General features: G+C 40.2%; 1 protein-coding gene across 6 annotated transcripts in view; it reads left to right on the forward strand.

The window, feature by feature from the left end:
- The window catches only part of LOC119886073 (butyrophilin-like protein 10), a 72,775-nt gene that overhangs the window by 49,152 nt on the left and 4,710 nt on the right, over window positions 1-18,913 (forward strand). For 2 of the 6 annotated variants that reach the window (XM_038696583.1, XM_038696585.1), the window contains 3 exons: window positions 5,017-5,157; window positions 5,311-5,403; window positions 6,669-7,051. In XM_038696583.1, coding sequence (XP_038552511.1) covers window positions 5,017-5,157; window positions 5,311-5,403; window positions 6,669-6,721 — 287 coding nt within the window. In that variant the 3' untranslated portion in view covers window positions 6,722-7,051. Of the gene's footprint in view, window positions 1-4,387; window positions 4,667-5,016; window positions 5,158-5,310; window positions 5,404-6,668; window positions 7,052-18,352; window positions 18,425-18,913 lie in introns of those variants that run through there. The other 4 variants (XM_038696586.1, XM_038696582.1, XM_038696584.1 and 1 more) reach the window with 4 other exon arrangements.

Here is an 18,913-nt window from a genome sequence, read left to right on the forward strand (position 1 = left end):
GAGAGAGATATTTGACATCTTTCAAAAATGTGTAAAAGTCATGTGTGAGAGGGGTAGAGGAGGAGACAGAGCGAGTGTTTGGTGTCAGCAGTAAGCCCTCAATTTAGCAGTAAATGTACAGTATAAGTTTCTGTTTAACTGTTTAACTGCTGGTTACTAATGACATTAATGGAAACAGGTCTTATTTATTTACAACTGAAGCATTTAGTGAAAACAATATAAAAGCACTTAAGGCACCAGTGCAAGTATGAGTAAACCTTTTCATCTGTCACCAGTTAAGCTCTGAGTTCTGTTGAAGCTGTTGTCTTAGTGGGTTTGATTCTGTCATCAGTGTAGTTGTGTTTAAACCAGATCTTGTTTTTGTGCCGGTACCTCTGCTGGTTCAGGTCTGTCGTGGACAGCTGACTCCCGGAGCTTTTTATATTCTGTGCGGTGGTTAGTTTGTGGTCTTTCACAGCAACCGATTGTTGACAGTCAAAGTCGACGTCTAGCTCCATGCAAGTGAGGTCGATCCAAGTCTAGGAATTCAGTCTAACAACTTAACGTTAGACTGCGAGGCTGGTAGCGTCATGAATCTTTCAGCAGCAACATGTTTACTGCATGCATGACGCAGTGACTGATGTGTTTTTTGCAAAGCGAGTGACGTAGCCTACTCGAAAATGTCTACTCACACACCATTAAAACAACAATTAAGATTTATCGTAGAAGATACATGCCCATACATGGGAGAATGTAATTATTTCTCATGTAGTCATTTTCACACATTGTATTATTATCACAGATGTTATAATAAATGAAAACATTTTGGCCACAGAAACACATTTAGAGTAGTTTTAAAAACCCATAGTGCTTTTCCATCGCTGGCACCAGCTCAACTCTACTTTGAGTCGCTTTTGGCCCGCCGTCCTCTGTTTTCCATCGCAGGTAGAACCACCTCAGTGTAGCTGGTCCATTACTGTGTGGTGGCTCAGGGGTATGAGGGGCCGGTCTGGGTGTCAGTGGGGGAACAACAGTAAAAAGGCCCAGCTGAGAGAACAAAGGAAAAGCTAAATTAGCGAGATGTCATAATTTTACTAGACTTAAAGCATACTTGGGCCACAGCAACATCTTCAGAGTAAAGAAAACATCTTACTGTGTGGTGGCTCAGGTGTATGAGGGGAAGAAGAAGTCTCAGAAGGTGAGAGGGTTCCTGGAAAGATCAATGTATGGTTCAATTAAAACCAAGAAACTCTGTTTACATTTATTTATTAACTTTTTAACACAGCTGTACATCCTTATAGATATGTATAAGACTCTTGCAGGCCACAGTGTAGACATTGTTTAGAAGAAAATACAACTGAATATAAAATCTTCCCGTGATACACACCTGGTGCTGAGACCGTCTTCTCCGTTTGCTGGTGACTAGGAGCTCTTTCACCAGAAACTGCAGCCCAGGAGGAAGGGGCTCCTCTCTCTCTACTGTAGGCATGGCGGGCCTACGAAGACAGAATGACAACAAGATAAGAAAAAGCACTCACCAGTTTATGTCTGAAGTATAACAGAATTACTACAGAGCATAAGACAATACACTTTATTGATTAACATGAAAGTTTTGCAGATGGAGAAACAAATTACACCGTTTTACCATCTACTAGCGGCTCAAGCAGTTTCCTTCGGGTGTCAGCAGGGGGTCGGTGCAGTGAAGCAGACGGTACTAAAACAGACAACAGTCGCTCTTCACCTGCTAAGTCTTAAAAATTGAATGAGTACTTCATTATAATATAAAAGATAATTGGTAATATAATAGTGATGCACTTCATTCACACAGTTTGGTCTGGATCGATGCTCAATTAAAATACTCTTCTTTAGCCTTTATAAGTCTAAGCAGGTGACGCAATATAGATAGATTTTTCTTGCATGAAGACAAAAATGGGTACTTACCCTCGCTACTGAGCAAATCAGTTCATGAACCCTGCTGGTTACCAGGAACATCAGCAAGTGATGATGATGATGATGATGGAGCAGCAGCTGGCAATGCACAAAAAGATTCAATGGTATAACAGATTGGCATTTAATAACACTGTTTGACCAAAATTGTGTTTGAGTGTTCAGTAAGTAAATTTTCCTTGGTGGGTGATGTGCTCTGCATTGCTTTCTCCAGCTCCTCATCACCATCCATCACTGTGACACAGACAGAGAGAATTAGAGTGTTGTAAAAACATGTATTTCTGCTTTGTACTTTGGTTTACAAGCACATGTTCCATGACTGAGTTGTATTTTCTGTATAGCCATGTGCAGAGCTCTGTTACCTCAGATATATACAACCTCATTCAATGCAAGTTTGTAAATATGTTAATAAAAAAGAATCTAACCTAAAATGCTCCTGTGTTGTTTTCAAATTTGAACTGAAAAAACACATAATGTTGATTAAAAGATCATATGTGAATCACAATATTCTTGCAACTCTCCCCTGATGTTAGCCAGATGTGCAGCAAAGATAGAAGCACAAATCGATGTCATTCAACAGTAAAAGCTCCGACATTCCCACAGACATGATATCTGCTCATTGTTTATCTAGTCCTTCGTCAAAATGTATAAAAGTCCCTTAACTTTGTTGCATAAAACACAATGTACGGAGTTGTTGTTGTTGTTGTTCAGCTGGACTTCGCCTCTGTTCGTCTCCAGTCACCGACCGAAAAGACGAGGAGAGACTGAAGCGCAACAAAGCGCTGGTGGCCGGAAGGCGCATTATATTACATTCAACAGCCATTACAAAACGAGGAAGTTCGTGGACCACGCGGCATACTGTGCGTTTTGTTTTAATTGAAATAACGTTAGATGTAATGTTTAGTATTAGTGTATACTTGCTCAGGGACACGATGGTGGATGGGTCACAGTGGGGAATTGAACCCGGGTCTCTCGCACCAAAGGCAGGCGTACATTTATTTTGAAATATCTCAGCTAACAGCAAGTGAAGTTATCTGCACCGTTATCGTTAATTTAAGTTACTTCTCCAACATGTCGACAGTCCAGGAGCTTCTGTTCTTCTGTTTCTGTCTGCTGACTTTGTCTGGAAAAACACCCGGATTTCCAAACGGTAAGAAACATAATGAGCACAAACCTTCACATACGAGGAATTTGCTTTGGTGATGAGGTGCTACACGTAGAACTATATAAATATGGAATGGACAATGCAAGTTATATAATAATAATAATAAAACGGATAGAGAAAAATAATACAACTGTTAGCAGAGAAAGAACAACGTTGCACATATTTACATGTGCATTACTCTGGGTTTGTGTTGTGCAGAAGTAACACAACGGAAGATAATACTGTGTACATAGCTGCAGATGGGAAGAATCTGTTTTTGGGGTGGGAGGAGTCAGCTGCAATCTTTCCTGCTCACCTCAGAGTCCTGGAGGAGTACAGGTCCTGAAGAGAAGGAAGATTGCAGCCAATCACCTTCTCTGCAGAGTGAATGATGCGCTGCAGCCTGCTCTTGTCCCTGGCAGAGGCAGCAACGTGCCAGATGGTGATGGAGGAGGAGAGGATGGACTCAATGATGGCGGTGTAGAAGTGCACCATCATTACATTTATTACATTAATATACAACTTGTTTATATTACAGTACATGTTATTACTACAGTAGTCTTCCACCGTATTATAATGTATTCATTTATATTATAGTATATCATGTAAAATTATAATTTGCAAAGTAAATACAGTTTTTAAGACAAATGTAAGCGTAAAAGCACAAGTATCTTAAAATTGTATATAATGACAGTACTTGAGTAAATGAGTATGTAATACCAGTGCACAACAGTGAAGGTAGCTAATTAGCTTCACCTCTAGATAAAGATTATTTAATTATTAAACCTGACCCTCCACAGACAGCGTCCTCCTGGTTCATTAGATGTTCAGAGTACTTTGGGAGCTGCCCACAGGCTGTTGTTAAAGAGCCATCCAGAGTAGTCCAAGACCTTTTCATATTTGGTTTCATCATCACTACTGCAGAGTTGTGGTGTTAAATGTATTTTGAAATGTCGTCATGATGATCTTCATCATTATGATACAGGACAATGTTTGCATTAAAGTGTACATGCAGATCAGAGACATTAAACTCAAGACTCTCCACTAGTTTCTCCTGATGTGTCTTTAAGGTCGGACTCTGTGGGTCACGATGTAAACGGCACATCAGCCTTTTAAACTGTTGGTGAAACTGTGTTCAGTCAGACTCTAGCACTGCAGTAACTGCAGCACGCTACAGATCACAACATCTCACTCTCACTCTCACTTTAATCCTCATTTACAAGCGGAGAAGAGACGAACAAGAAACATCACAGTGTTACATTTATAATCCTGTTATTGTCCTTTTATAGCTGATGTGTCTGTTTACTGTGTTCACAGGAGCATCTCCAGAGCCGTCTGTCAGGACACTTTATCAAACGCAGGACGTGGCCCTGCTGCAGTGTGACGTTCAAGGTGCTTTTCCAAAACCTACAGTAGAGTGGCAGGACAGTGCTGGAAACAAACTTCCTGCTAAAGAACCACAGGTCTCAGAAAGAGGAGGCAGCTTCTACATCATCCTCCAAACTACTGTGAAGAAGACCGACCGCTATCGCTGTGTAGCCACACAGGAGGAGATCAAACATCAGATTTATGCTGAGACCTACGTGTTTATCTGTGGTGAGATTCTTTAGTGTTCCTTTACAGCAAGTTTTCTTCAACTCGAGTAGTTCACCTGTCACCTGCTCGCTCGCGCACACACTCTCACACTCACACACACAGACAGCCGCCCATCTGCCCCCCAAAGCAGTCAACCTGCAGGTGTAGAGATTTTACGAAATATACGCACTTTGGGGTGAACATGCTTTTGAATTATTTGAATTTAGCTCAACAAAAGCTAAATATTAATCTATAAAATTATATTTTTGTGTAGTAGTAGTAGTAGTTCTGTGTAGGTAATAACCAGTGTGCTGTACATGAGATACAGTTTACATTCTGAGTGTGACTCTAGGTTTTGTTGTGTGTTTCAGAGAAACTGTTTGAGGACACCTGCAGCAGAGGGGACGTCACAGGATGGTTTTTTTGTGGATTCTCTTTAGGAGCTCTACCTGTTGCTGCAGTTCTAGTTTTGCTTGTAGCTACAAAGTTCATCACAGTACGCTGTAATAAAGGTCAGTTCATATAATGGATTGTATCAACATATTCATCATGTGCCGACATCAACATCACAGATACTTGACAGAAACCATCTTGTGTCGAGATGGTCTCGTCCTCTCAGATATACGGTATTAGTTTTTTTAAATTTTATTGCCTTTATTGAACAGGAGCAGCTGAAGAGAGACAGGTAAACGGGGAGAGAAACAGGATGACATTCAGCACAAAGCTGGAGGTGGAATCAAACCCTCACGCTCCACCAGGTGAGCTACCGGACTTATGTTGTAGCCTTTATTTATTTATGAGGCATCTATCTATCTATCTATATAAAAAAAACTTTTGTTTAAACAGGAAATGTCCCATTGAGACACAGTCCTGCAAAGCACAAATAAAATACAATTTTTCAACCATGAGCTGAAAAACAATACATTACGTAAATTAAAATACAAGACAGATTTACACACAAAGTTTACAAAATATTTACATGGACAAAAATGCAAAGAGTTTAAAATATATAAAAAAAACGAAAGAAGGACTAAATGTAGAGCTCTACCTTCCGTTAATTAAAACAACTGCATATGTCCATCAGAATGTCAGATATTCTTTTTTAAAAAGCAGCTAAGGAAATCCGCGCACCAATCTTAAGCTCAGACTGGAGTTCATTCCTGGACGAAGGGCCGTAGTAAGACAGACTCCTCTTTCAAACAAAGTAGTTCGTCACTAGATCTTAAATATTTGCTTTGCATATGAACAAATTTTAAACAGATATAAGAAGGCAAAAATCCTAAAATAGCTTTATAAATAAAAATGTGCCAGTGTAGCATCCTGCGCAGTTTGAGTGACAGCCAATTTACCCTACTGTATAAGATGCAGTGATGTGTCTGATAGCCAGCGTTTGTGATGAACCTGAGAGCCGCATGATAAAGAGGGTCAAGCTTTGTCCAGCCGGATACCCAAGTATTTATAAGTATCAACAAGTTCAATGGCTTCGTCTTGGTTGTGTTAATAGCGAGAGCTGGGACTTTAGTATTAGTAGGTGCAAATATCATCACCTTTGTCTTGTGTGCATTTAAAAGTAGCTTCAAATGAAACGGGGCAGATTGTAATGAGGCAAACTCTGACTGCAAATTTGCACAGGCAGTCTCGAGTGTAGGGGCACAGCTTCTGGTTCTCATTCTGATCGTTACAAATAAATATAGCGAGTTGTAAAACATAACCGTCCAATAAATGGATGATTCGACATTTTGATTTCCCTAAATGTCAATATTTCGTCTTACAGAGTCTTTAAACAGATCTAAAAGATATTTACCCCATTAATGTCACCGTATTACATTTTTAATCCAAATATTGCACTTATATAAACATTTTATTGTCAGCTGCTTACCATATTTTTACCAATTACTATAATATTGCTATACTAGTAGTTTTGCATTGATGCTATCTTTAAGGGCAGGTTCACACCAAAATGTCCGTTTTCTGAATTGAAAGCAAGTTGACTTTATGTAATATATACTTTTCTTTTCTGCAGGTTCTCCTGAGCAGGGAAACGGTTATCATAAAGATCTTCCAGAGCTGCTGTGAAGGTGTGTGTGAATCTGTAGACTGAGTCACGCATGTTAGTCACAAACAACCAAATACTGTTTTGTTGGACCATTTACATTTACTCATCTGGCAGACGCTTTTATCCGAAGCGACTTACATTTGAGGAACAACATACAAGCGTCAACAGAGCATCAACTACAGATCTACAACTGACAATACATACAAGTAAGAGCAGCAATAAATACTAGTAGAGCTCATAGTTTATATTAGTATTGGCAAGTTCGAGTCTTTTGACAGACTCGTTCATTCAAATCTCTTTTTTGAGTCATTTCGTTCATTTGAACTAGGCTGGTTATTGCGGCGCTGCAGCCCTCTAGTGGGCGATTAGAAAACAGCGCCGTTCTCAAACACGGAAGGCTGCCTGGCTTGCTTTAATTGACAAAGTATAATGGACAAATTCACCTCTTGATTACTGTATATCATCATTATATAACCCCCCCCTGGGCCCACAGCCAAATTCAAACCATGTAAAAACCACAGAAATATGCTGTCTATATGTAATCACCACTACTCGGCTAAATCCGTCCATTGTCACAATCTTTCCCGAGTAGTATACAACCAGACCGGCCACATAAAGGCTGATGTATATAATTACTATCATTATCTCTAAAGTGCTCATTCATACAGCAGCCTAACGTCCCTATCCAGGAGTAAAATATTAATATCAGATTTGCAGTAAATATATTGAAGTAATAAGCTTGATTCACTATATGAAGAAACACACTCTTATTAAAATTCAACCAATTTAATAATAATCTGGATCGAGCCACCAAGTTCTTAAAGAACTCCAGCACAGAGAGAGGAACAAAGAAATATTAACACATTATATAAATGCAGCAGTTTGGCAGGTCTGGACGCAGAATGGGCCACATCAGGTCCAGATTCTGCAGACAGAGAAACACACATGAGCACGTCGCTCTCAAACACTGCAGGTTGTTCAGCAGTCAGGAGCTGTGAAACAACAGCTCGGCTCTGTTGGTAAATAAAAAGGAAAAGTTACGCTGCGTTCCCTGGCAGACCTGGATCAGCTGTTAGCTGTTTACAAAGCTAACGCTAACGTTGCTACGTGGCTGTGTTTTAATGTTTTAATGACCGGGTCTGTTTGTTTTGGAGAGGAGACGACCTCGGAGGTAATTCGGCTCCAGGTAGAACCCTGTCAGGGCTCTGAAGTGGACCCAGAACAACTCTCATCAGCTGTTAGCTGTAAACACTAGCAAAGTTACAGTAATAACTATAACTTAGCACAACATCACTGCGCTGTAATAACGTTGTGCTTTGTTAAATGTCACATACTTAACAAGAAAGCTATATAATATCAGTCCAGTGACTGTTACCTGACAGCCGACCTGCCTCTCTTTCTCCACAGTAGCTGTCACGTGACAAATGAACGACTCAAACAGACCCACAGTTGAGAGTCGTGAACTAATCAGTTCTGTTTCCTGTGCTGATGGAGCTCACGCAGCTGCCGTGTGACGAGCGAACGTAAGAGTCCAAGATCCTTCACGCATGCGTGAAAATGAACGAATCACTCACTGAGACGACCCGTTCCTCCCGAGTCATACACACGATTAGGTCTAATGAACGAAACGTTCTTTGAACGACACAACACTAGTTCATATCACATCATTGGAGTAAATACCTAGCGAAGGAATTAACAAAAAAAGTGCAAAGCAGTACAAGATAATTGTAGGGGATAGAAGAAGAAGAGCACAGGAAGTGCATGTTAGATGTTAGGAGTTAGAGGTGTTATAAGAGGAAGTGTTCTCGGAAGAGATGAGTTTTCAGGAGCTTCTTGAAGTTAGAGCTCTGATGGCGTGTGGTAGCTCGTTCCACCACTTTTGGCAGCATTAGTGACTTGAATCTGATTCTGGAGGCCACGGGGAGCCAGTGGAGGTCACTGAGTGATGGAGTGACATGAGTCCTTTTGGGCTGATCAAAAACCAGATGCGCTGCTGCGTTCTGAACCATTTATAAGGGTTCAGAACGCAGCAGCGGACCAGTAGAAGAAATATTGTCAGCACACTGTGGCTCCCTTAAAGGGATAGAAATGTACTGTAATCCAATACACTTGTAGTTAAATATAGCGAATATTTCCTCAGTGTGCTCCGGTTTTCCTGCACAGCCCAGGCTCTGCAAATGGAAAGCAAAGAAAGTTGTTCCAGCCAAGAGCGAGAGAGAGATCAATTAACCGGTACATTAGACCGCTCTGGACTCCTGGCACTATTAAGAAACAAGCCCGTCTGGCACCAACAACCACGCCACATTAAAAGTCTCTTAAATCCCCTTTTTCCCCGGTTTGAACTTCAGCAAGTTGTCCTGACCCCGTCTACTTGATTTAATGCATTAAGTTGCTGCCATGTGATTGGCTGATTAGCTATTTGTCTTAAAAAGCGGCTGATCCGTTGTTCCTAATAAAGTGGCCGGTGAGTGTAGACTTCTACAATTGAACCTCTTTATGCAGTCAGTGGAGTCGCCACCCTGTTGGCCTTTAAAAGTATTCAGCGCTTCACCCAGAGATTCTCTCATGCGTCTCTCACACTGAGTCAAAACTACTGAATTATCCACTCGATGTTGTTAAAGACATGATGGCATCTAAATGAAATGGACAAAGCTACATACGTATCTCAACACAACAGAGCTTTAAAAGGGACCTGGTAAAAGTAGAATGGATCAAATCCAAATATTTATTTCCACAAACTCAGGGGCTAAAACCAAAAAGAACAGGTACCCTAAATAATCAGGTGGCTTGTTAAACCAGCAGATCCCAGATCTGTAATGTAGCCTATATAAAATGTAATTTTTACCTTAACCATGTAGTGCCTTCAAACATTCAAGCCCGCCAGTCCACGCAAAGTCTGGATTTTGGCGGCTGTTTTGTGCGAAAATTTTGTCAGAATATTTGTGTCGGAGGAAAAATCAACAAAAATTCTTTATTTTGTTTTTTGTTTGTTTGTGAAAAGGTGACTGAACTTTACTGAAAATGTTTGCAGGGAAAATCTAATGTTACTTTTTGTAATTGGAGTTCACTTGTTTCAGAAAAGTATGTATTTGTAGTGAGAAAACTCAGTGTTCAAATAAGCTACTTAAATGGTCAGTCCTCAATGAATGTATAATTTAATATTTATCATGGTGCCAAGGAGTCAAATACAATGCTGACTGTTATCTTAATCTTACTGGTGCTGTTTTTGAACAATACAGTGTCATTAGCTTGAATGTATTCAAATTAAATGAAGTTAATTCCACGTATATTATAGTGAATATACAGCTGAACCAGTCTGTCACTTACATGTTAATATGTAATGGTTCTCGCTTTGTTGTAGCAATTGTTTATATTGAATGTGCTCGTTTCTCTTGAACAATGAGCACATTATTCATTATGTAAACAATGTATTTAGTTATATTTCCATTGTTTCTTAACAAGCCACTGTGTGTATTCTTGAGGTCAAACATGTTGAATTTGAAGATCCCCTATCTCATGTTTTAAGTCACATAAAAGTGACCTTATTAGAATAATAGTTTGTTTCTTATCTGGTTAAAAATGACTGTAAATATGTGTAATTTTAAACGTTTCGTCCAAAACTGCGCTATGATTGGTCCAAACTACACGTGATGTCACACAGCATGCTTGTTACTGTACGAAGTTCCCAGTCGGTCTCCAGACCTGGTGAAGTAGCGACGGCTGCTCCAAATGTGTTCACCTTCATTTCCTGTCGTCTACTGAATAAAAGCATTAATGTCACACAGACGTACAGTCCTTTCTTATCCTTCCTGTCAATATTCTGTCTTTTATCTTTTAAAGAAAGATTTTTCTGCGTGGATCTGGTGAATCAATGTAAACGTTACTTCTCTCACTATATTAGAAAACAAATAATTAAAGGGTAACGACCACACTTTATCCCAAGGAACAGTCTGTATCAAAACTGATATGGGAATTTAATACTTTGCCAAAACGTCTGAGTAGCTACACAGTCGAGGAGAGAGGAGTAAGTGGACAGTAGCGAAGTGGAAGTGATGGAAGAGCAACAGCAGGACGACGCAAGGGCTTCCTGTCTTTAATCTCAAGACGCCTGCTGTCGTGTTTCAGACGCATCAAGTGGATAAAACATTCAGGTCGGCCGCTACCTGACCTCCATCCTCTTTCTACATTGGGCGCACTGATTTTGGGTGTTGTCACAGCCAAGTTGTTGCTTTTTGATGTTGTGTTTTGTCATTCTCAGGGTAACACTCACTATAAAGAGTTAAAGGAGGGAGGCTTCCTGAATCTATAGACAGTTTATTACACTGGATTGAAACAGGAAATACAAAACAATATTAATGTAGACAACGCAGGTTATAATATGCAACATTTTTCCTTCCTTCACTTTTGAACAATCATAAAGACGTGTGAATGACAGTGTTGAACAGTTTCTACAGATTCTTCAGAAACTTTTCCAAGGCTGCATAAACATTTGCTGATCGGTCCGTTGTTGTGCCTGCATGGCATTAAACCTTCTACCCTCTGCCTTCTGCTGAGACCTCATCATGTTCTCAGAGAAAGCGTTGGGCTTGATGGGTTCGATCCACATTAAGCATCTGCTCCAGGAATCTTCTTTGTTCTGTCTGACACCAGAGAAGATTTCACTTTCCTCTTCCTGGACTGACTTCCAGGAATGGGCGGTCAGGGTGTCACTTTTTGTCTTCTGCCTCCACGTCAGTGGAGTCCAGCGACTCTCCTCTCTCCCGTCCTGTGGTGCAGCATCTTCCCCTGTCAGTAACAGCAAGTAGTTACTGAGTAACGCTCATCAGAGACTGAACATGTTAACAGTGGTGGTAGGAGTAGGCTGTAGCTGTTCTCCGAAGCTGACCGGGAGGCCACTGCTGCCAGTGATGCATGCGTTTATCAGGAGAGTGGCATTAAGTAACGTTTAATATTGTTCTGTAAAAACACTGAATACTGCTTTTATTAGTGCATGTGCACAAAAACAGTAGTTCAACAGTCGTGAAAGCATTGCTTTGTTTTTTATTTCAGCCAAAACCATAGGCCAACTTCTTGCTGCTGATATGAATATGCTGTTAGTTGAACCGTCGGGAGAGATATTTATGTAGTTAAATACTGTATACTCAGAGCCTGTACTGTGGCAGCATCATCTGGTCTGAGAGGCTGCATGTTGACAGCTCAGGTTACTTATTGTAGTAACGAGTAACCTTAACATAACTTGTTACTTTTAATACCCAGTAATAAGTAATGTAATATTATCCCTTTTAAGTAACAAGTAACTTATTTAAATTTCTGAGTAACTTGCCCAACACGGTTTTTTTATAGTAGCCTTGTAATGGTAGGCAGATGTTGTTTTTAACAGTAGTAATAGTATAAACAGCAGTTGTTGTTACAGTGATATTATAAGCAGGAGTATTAGTAGTAGGAGTAGCTTAGTTGTTGTTGTTGGTTGTAGTACAAGTATTATAATTTCTAGCAGAAGTAGTAGTAGACTATGTTGGAGCCATTCTGTGTATAGCCATGGGTTGGCGCTGTGTGCAGCCACAAGTCTACTTAAGACATTGGGTAATTAGTGCAGGTGTGGCGCACTGCGAGGTGCGTGGTTTTTAACCGTGAGGCACGGCGTGTAATTATGGAGACTGACTTGAGTTAAGTTATTATTGAATAAATGTTTTATTTTTTGTTATGTTAATAAATGGATTGGCATATCCGACGTTATGTTCAGACTTTTGAAAGTTTATTATTTTTATTTTATTTTATTATTTTAAGCCAAAGGAAACAGCACGCCTGAAACACGCGTGCAAAACAACTTAAATGTGCGCCAACAATTAGTCAAAAACCCCCTCTGTATGAGGAAAAGACTGATCAAGTTGAAACGACACGGTCCTTATGCTGTTCGCACACTATCATGGTGATCGGCTGAATGGAAACGCTGGCGCATCAGATGCAGTAGGCCCATGGGCGCAGCGGGCCTCACATTGGACAGTGAGGCGGCCATCATGGAGGTGACGGACGGCTGAGATCGAGATCGGTGAAGGACGGCGGAGATCAGTAGCGGACGTCGGTATAAAACGCTTTGAGACTGACCGTGAACAGTGAGGAGGTCCGGATGGGACGCGGTAAGGACGGACGGACACCATAGGCGACGGTCACGGAGGTTTGTGTGCGGCTTCACATTGGACAGTGAAGAAGGGGCACTTTGATGCAGATACTCGGACAAAGGAGGTAACGGCAGTTAGCACACACACATAAAAAGATGTATGCATTAAGAGCTGCAGTTATTAAAGTATAAACAGCAAGAATAAAAGGAGAACACAAAATATTGACATTTGGTTAAAGTAAACGAGGACTTGAAATAAGACATTTGGGTCGAGGGGTTTACACAAGAAAAGTAAAGTGTTTATGCTTTATTTCTGAATGAAATGTTTCTTTTGTTTTGCTTTTTCTTGGTTGAAAGCGATGTAAAATGGATGAAAATGATCAAGGTATCGAGGTAACACATGTGGTGTCGGCTGACTCACAAAATGATAAAGAAGCCTCCATTAAAAAAAAAAGATCTATAAAACCTACAGCAAAAGCATTGCTTTCTAAACTAAATGACTTGGAGACACTAAGAAAATCCAAATTAAGTAAAGCCGCCAATCTAAAAAAAACTGTTCAAGGTTTAATGTGTGAGTCTGGTTATGAAGCTGAAATAAAAGGCAGCTTCAGCAAATATCAAGCTTTGATTAATGACGCAAAAGTTGCACATAATAATCTGCTTGAGTTGTTACCCGTAGAGGAAAAAGAGAAGCATGAGACCTGGTTCAAAGCAAAGCTTTTAAGTGTGCATGAATTTTGCCAGTGTGTGGAAAATCATTTTAAGAGTACAAATAATGGTACCACAGAAGAGGTTCACCTTGAGGATGAAATAAAGCCAACGGACAGTGTATCAAATGTTGGGACATCATCATGCATTAACAGCCGCACCAGTGAAAGATCAAGTCGATCAAGCAAGGCTGCATTTGAAGTTGCACAAGCAGAAGCCAAGAAAGCTGCACTTCTGGCACGCGCAGCAGCGCTAAAAAAGAAACATGAAATGGAGAAGGAGGTGGAGTCATTACGCAAAAGAATGGAACAAGTGGAAATGGATGCTGAGATTGAAGCCTCGGATGCAGAGTTGGCAGTACTGCAAGCATTTTCAGATCAGGATAAAATGGGATCTTATTTTGAGAAACAAAGATCGAAAGAAATACCTGACATTCCTGAAGCAAGGTTTGAGAAGTCTGCAGGATTGAGGAAAAATAAAGGCTTACCTGTTGCAGTTGCAAGACCCGCTGAAAATGTTGTACATGCAGTTGATGACAATTCTACACGACAAATTCTGCAAAAGCAAAATGAAATATCCGAGCTGCACATTCAACAACACAGAGCAAGCAAACTGCCACCAAGACAAATGCCTGTTTTTGAGGGTGACCCACTGAAGTTCAAAACGTTCATGCAAGCTTTTAAGCACTGTGTGGAAGAGAAAGCTGCATCTAAAGGTGATTGCATGTATTTCTTGGAAAGGTACACCAGAGGGCGCCCACATGACCTTGTACAAAGCTGTTTACATATGAGTGCGGAGAGAGGATTTGAAACCGCTAAAGCCCTCCTACAGGAACACTTTGGTAATGAAACCAAGATCACAGCAGCTTATATGGAAAAGGTTCTCAACTGGCCTGTGGTGAAGGCTGAAAGTGTTTCGTTACTACAGGACTATGCATTATTTTTACGTGGCTGCAATAATGCAATGTCAGATTTAAGGGATATGAGAGAATTGGACATGTCTGCTAACCTCAAAATTGTTGTTTCGAAACTTCCTTTTAAATTGAGGGAAAAATTGAGAAATTCTGCATGTGATATTCAAGAGAGACACAACCGCAGACCAAACTTTAATGACGTTGTACACTTTGTGGAACATCAAGTCAAAATCTTGTCTGATCCTGTTTTTGGTGATATTCAAACTACTGAAAGAGTACATGTTAAAAGGGATGAGTATACAGCAAAGTCTAAGTTGAAGCGAGACAACTTTGCTACAAACGTCTACGCTGTTCGCAAAGTACAACACAAGGACACACAGGAAGGTAAGCATAGGGACAGCAACATCAGCATCAATTGTTTATTCTGTTTACAAAATCACAGTCTGGATGAATGTCAACGATTTGCCAATAACAAACATCATGAAAAGATCAACTTCTTAAAGGAAAAAGGAGTGTGCTTTGGTTGTCTCAACACTGGGCATTTGAGCAAAGATTGTGATGAGCGCAAAATCTGTGCAAAGTGCAAACAGAGCCATCCAACAGCTTTACACATTCATGTCAAACAATTGGACAAATCAATGAACCCCAGTGAAACTAAACCAGCTGTAAACCATACGCTTGTGTCAGCTCAGACATTTGGGAGCCAGACCGGGGCCGGTTGCAATGGAATGCTCTCCATCCTGCCAGTTCAGGTAAAAGCACAAAAAGGCAACAAGGTGATTCAGACCTATGCTTTTCTGGACAATGGCTCAACATCCACATTCTGCTCTGAAGCTCTTATGCATAGGCTTAATCTCACTGGGACAAAGTCAAAAATATGTTTGTTAATGATGAGCCCAAAGACATCAGTGTCAACATACATTGTGAATAGACTTGAAATAGCTAGCCTTAATGGTACAAGGTACTACAGTCTTCCAAATGTTTACACACAGAAATCGATGCCAGTGAATACAGCAAACATCATCAAAAAGAGGACCTTACACAGTGGCCTTACCTTGAGCACATTGAAATCCCTGAAATTGATGCTAATGTGGAGTTATTAATAGGGACTAATGCTTCAAAGTTGCTGGAACCATGGGAAATTGTGAATAGTCAAGGTGAGGGTCCTTTTGCTGTTAAAACTCTATTGGGGTGGGTGGTCAATGGCTTCGGAAAGGATTGCAAAGACATGAATGACAATGGTGGTCATAGTGTTGCTGTTAACTGATTATCTGTGGAATCACTTCAGCTGCTATTGGAGAAGCAGTACCAAAGTGACTTCAATGAAAAAATCGCCGACGACAGAGAAGAAATGTCAAGACAGGAGGCAAGATTCATTGAAATAATGGCCCAATCTGTAAACTTAAAAGACGGACATTACAGTTTAAAATTGCCATTCAAAGCTCAGAAAGTGACACTGCCAAACAATCGTTGTATTGCTCAACAGCGCCTCACTGGATTAAGAAGGAAAATGGAAAGAAATGAGAAGTTCCACCAAGAATACGCAAGCTTTCTTGGGGAAGCTTCAGACCCAGCACAGTGGCGATATGTTCACACAAAACAAAATCCTGCAGATGACGCATCTAGAGGACTGACAGTCCACAAGCTTCTGAACAGCAAAACGTGGTTATCAGGTCCAGAATTCCTGTGGAAAGCAAGAGAAACGTGGATACATTATGAAGTAGAATCCACAGTAGAAGAGGATGATCCAGAGGTCAAACTGGAGATCTCTACCAACACAATAACTATTCAAGAGGATAATGCAACCAATCAACTCATCACATATTTCTCTGACTGGAAAAGGTTGAAGGTTGCAGTTGCATGGTTACTCAAGGTTAAGAAGACTCTATTGGAGTTGAGTCAAAGAAGAAAGCAACTTGTGATGGTTGAAATGGCTGATCTTTGTTATGTGGACAAGAAAATGTTGGAAGCCAGAAAGTCATCAGGACGAGACAGTATATCAACTGAGGATCTATTAGCGGCAGAAAATGCTATCCTTCAGTTCTGTCAAAGGGAAAGATTTGACAAAGAGATTTGTGCACTAAGGACAGGAAAACCTGTAACAAAGTGTAGCCCTATCTACAAGCTGAATCCCGTTCTAGAGGATGGACTGTTAAGAGTAGGTGGAAGATTGTCCAGGACTACAATGCCCGAAGAGAGCAAACACCCAGTCATCCTGTGTAAAGATCAGTACATCTCCATGTTAATTCTTAAAAATGTTCATGAACAAACAAGGCATGGTGGGAGAAATTACATCCTCTCCAAATTGAGAGAAAAGATCTGGGTCACACATGCCAATGCTGCAGCAAGAAAAATCTTGTCAAGTTGTACTTTTTGCAAACGTCACAAAGGAAAATTGTGTGATCAAAAAATGGCTGATCTTCCCAAAGAAAGGATTACTCCGGACTTACCTCCATTTACTAATGTGGGAGTGGACTATTTTGGGCCTATTGAGGTAAAGCAAGGGCGTTCCTATATGAAACGTTATGGAGTTATCTTTACATGTATGGCCAGCAGGGCAGTTCATTTAGAAGTGGCGCACTCATTAGACACGGACTCTTGCATCAGTGCTATTCGTCGATTCATATGCCGAAGAGGACCCGTAGCACACTTTCGCTCAGACAATGGCACAAATTTCACAGGAGCAGAGAAGGAGCTAAAAAGAGCAATTACAGAGTTAAACAACAAATCAATTGAGAAAACTTTAATTCATGACAACATCAAATGGACGTTCAACCCACCTACCGCTTCACATCATGGTGGTGCTTGGGAAAGCATGATCAGACTGGTCAGAAAGGTCTTGGTATCTGTTTTACATCTACAGACTTTATCTGATGAAACCTTAGTCACAGTCTTATGCGAAGCCGAAGCAATCTTGAATGACCGACCAATTACGAGAGTTTCTGAGGATCCTAATGATTTAGAACCCCTGACACCTAATCATCTTCTTACTTTGAAAAGGAAACCAATTTTGCCTCCAGGCCTGTTTGATCAAAGAGACCAGTACGTAAGACGAAGATGGAAACAGGCTCAGTATCTTTCAGATTTATTCGGAAAAGGTGGACAAAAGAGTATCTCGTTACTCTACAGGAGAGACAAAAGTGGAACAAAACAAAACGTAATCTTACAGTAGGAGATATCGTTTTGGTTGCGGATGCTACTGCACCACGAAATTCTTGGATGATTGGAAGAATTATTAAATCTTTTCCGGACAAATCGGGCATAGTTAGATCTGTGCAAATCAAAACCAAAACAAACATAATTGAGAGACCAGTGACAAAATTAGGCCTATTGGTAGAACAGTCAATGTAAAAGTGAACAAACACACCAAATAGGGGTTTATTTGTTCGTTTATTTGTTTGTTGTTTTTATTGTAAGATGTTTTTGTTGCATTTATGTCTCCATACGTGTATATGTTTATAATTGTTATGTCTTGTATTGCCATGAACAATTAGGGGCCGGTTGTGTTTGAGCCATTCTGTGTATAGTCATGGGTTGGCGCTGTGTGCAGCCACAAGTCTACTTAAGACATTGGGTAATTAGTGCAGGTGTGGCGCACTGCGAGGTGCATGGTTTTTAACCGTGAGGCACGGCGTGTAATTATGGAGACTGACTTGAGTTAAGTTATTATTGAATAAATGTTTTATTTTTTGTTATGTTAATAAATGGATTGGCATATCCGACGTTAAGTTCAGACTTTTGAAAGTTTATTATTTTATTTTATTTTATTATTTTAAGCCAAAGGAAACAGCACGCCTGAAACACGCGTGCAAAACAACTTAAATGTGCGCCAACAGTTTATAAAATGTATCAACATCCATCATGTGCAGAAGTTTGTTTTTTTATTAAACTGATCTTTTTGCCTTTGGACAGGAGCAGCTAAAGAGAGACATGAAAACGGGGAGGGAGAGATTATGACATAGAGAACAGGGTCTGTACCAGCAGGTGAGCGGCCGTTATGTTTATATTTACATTTATAAAAACCAAATTCCATCCAGCTTTTATTTATTCATGAGGCCTTTTGTTCTCGTTCTGATTGTTTAAAATAAATATAACAAGCTGTAAATATTAACTGCCCATTAAATGGATGGTTTGACATTTTGATTTTAAAAATGTCCAATTATTTCTTCACGTTTCTTTAATCAGATCTTTGAACATCGTTCACTTCTTGTTTTTCCATTTTGTCTCTGGAAACATTTGAAAGTAAAAGTCCTGAATATTCTGCCTGTCTGCTGATACTGACCACCATTTAAATGATTTGATTATCTCCTGAAGTGGATTCGTAAAAACAAACTGTGCTGTTATGTCCTGATTCTTAAAATGACTGAATACACTTGAAAATGTCTCAAAAATAGTATTCTGAGTTGAAACATCAGCTCTGAGTCAAAGCTCGCTCATTATTTGTGTTTGTTTGATGTCATCTGGTTTGTGACT

The sequence above is a fragment of the Micropterus salmoides genome, unplaced genomic scaffold (genome assembly GCF_014851395.1).
Source record: "Micropterus salmoides isolate LMB-PRFRI ecotype aquatic unplaced genomic scaffold, ASM1485139v1 Ms_hic_scaffold_4, whole genome shotgun sequence".
NCBI lineage: Eukaryota > Metazoa > Chordata > Actinopteri > Centrarchiformes > Centrarchidae > Micropterus > Micropterus salmoides.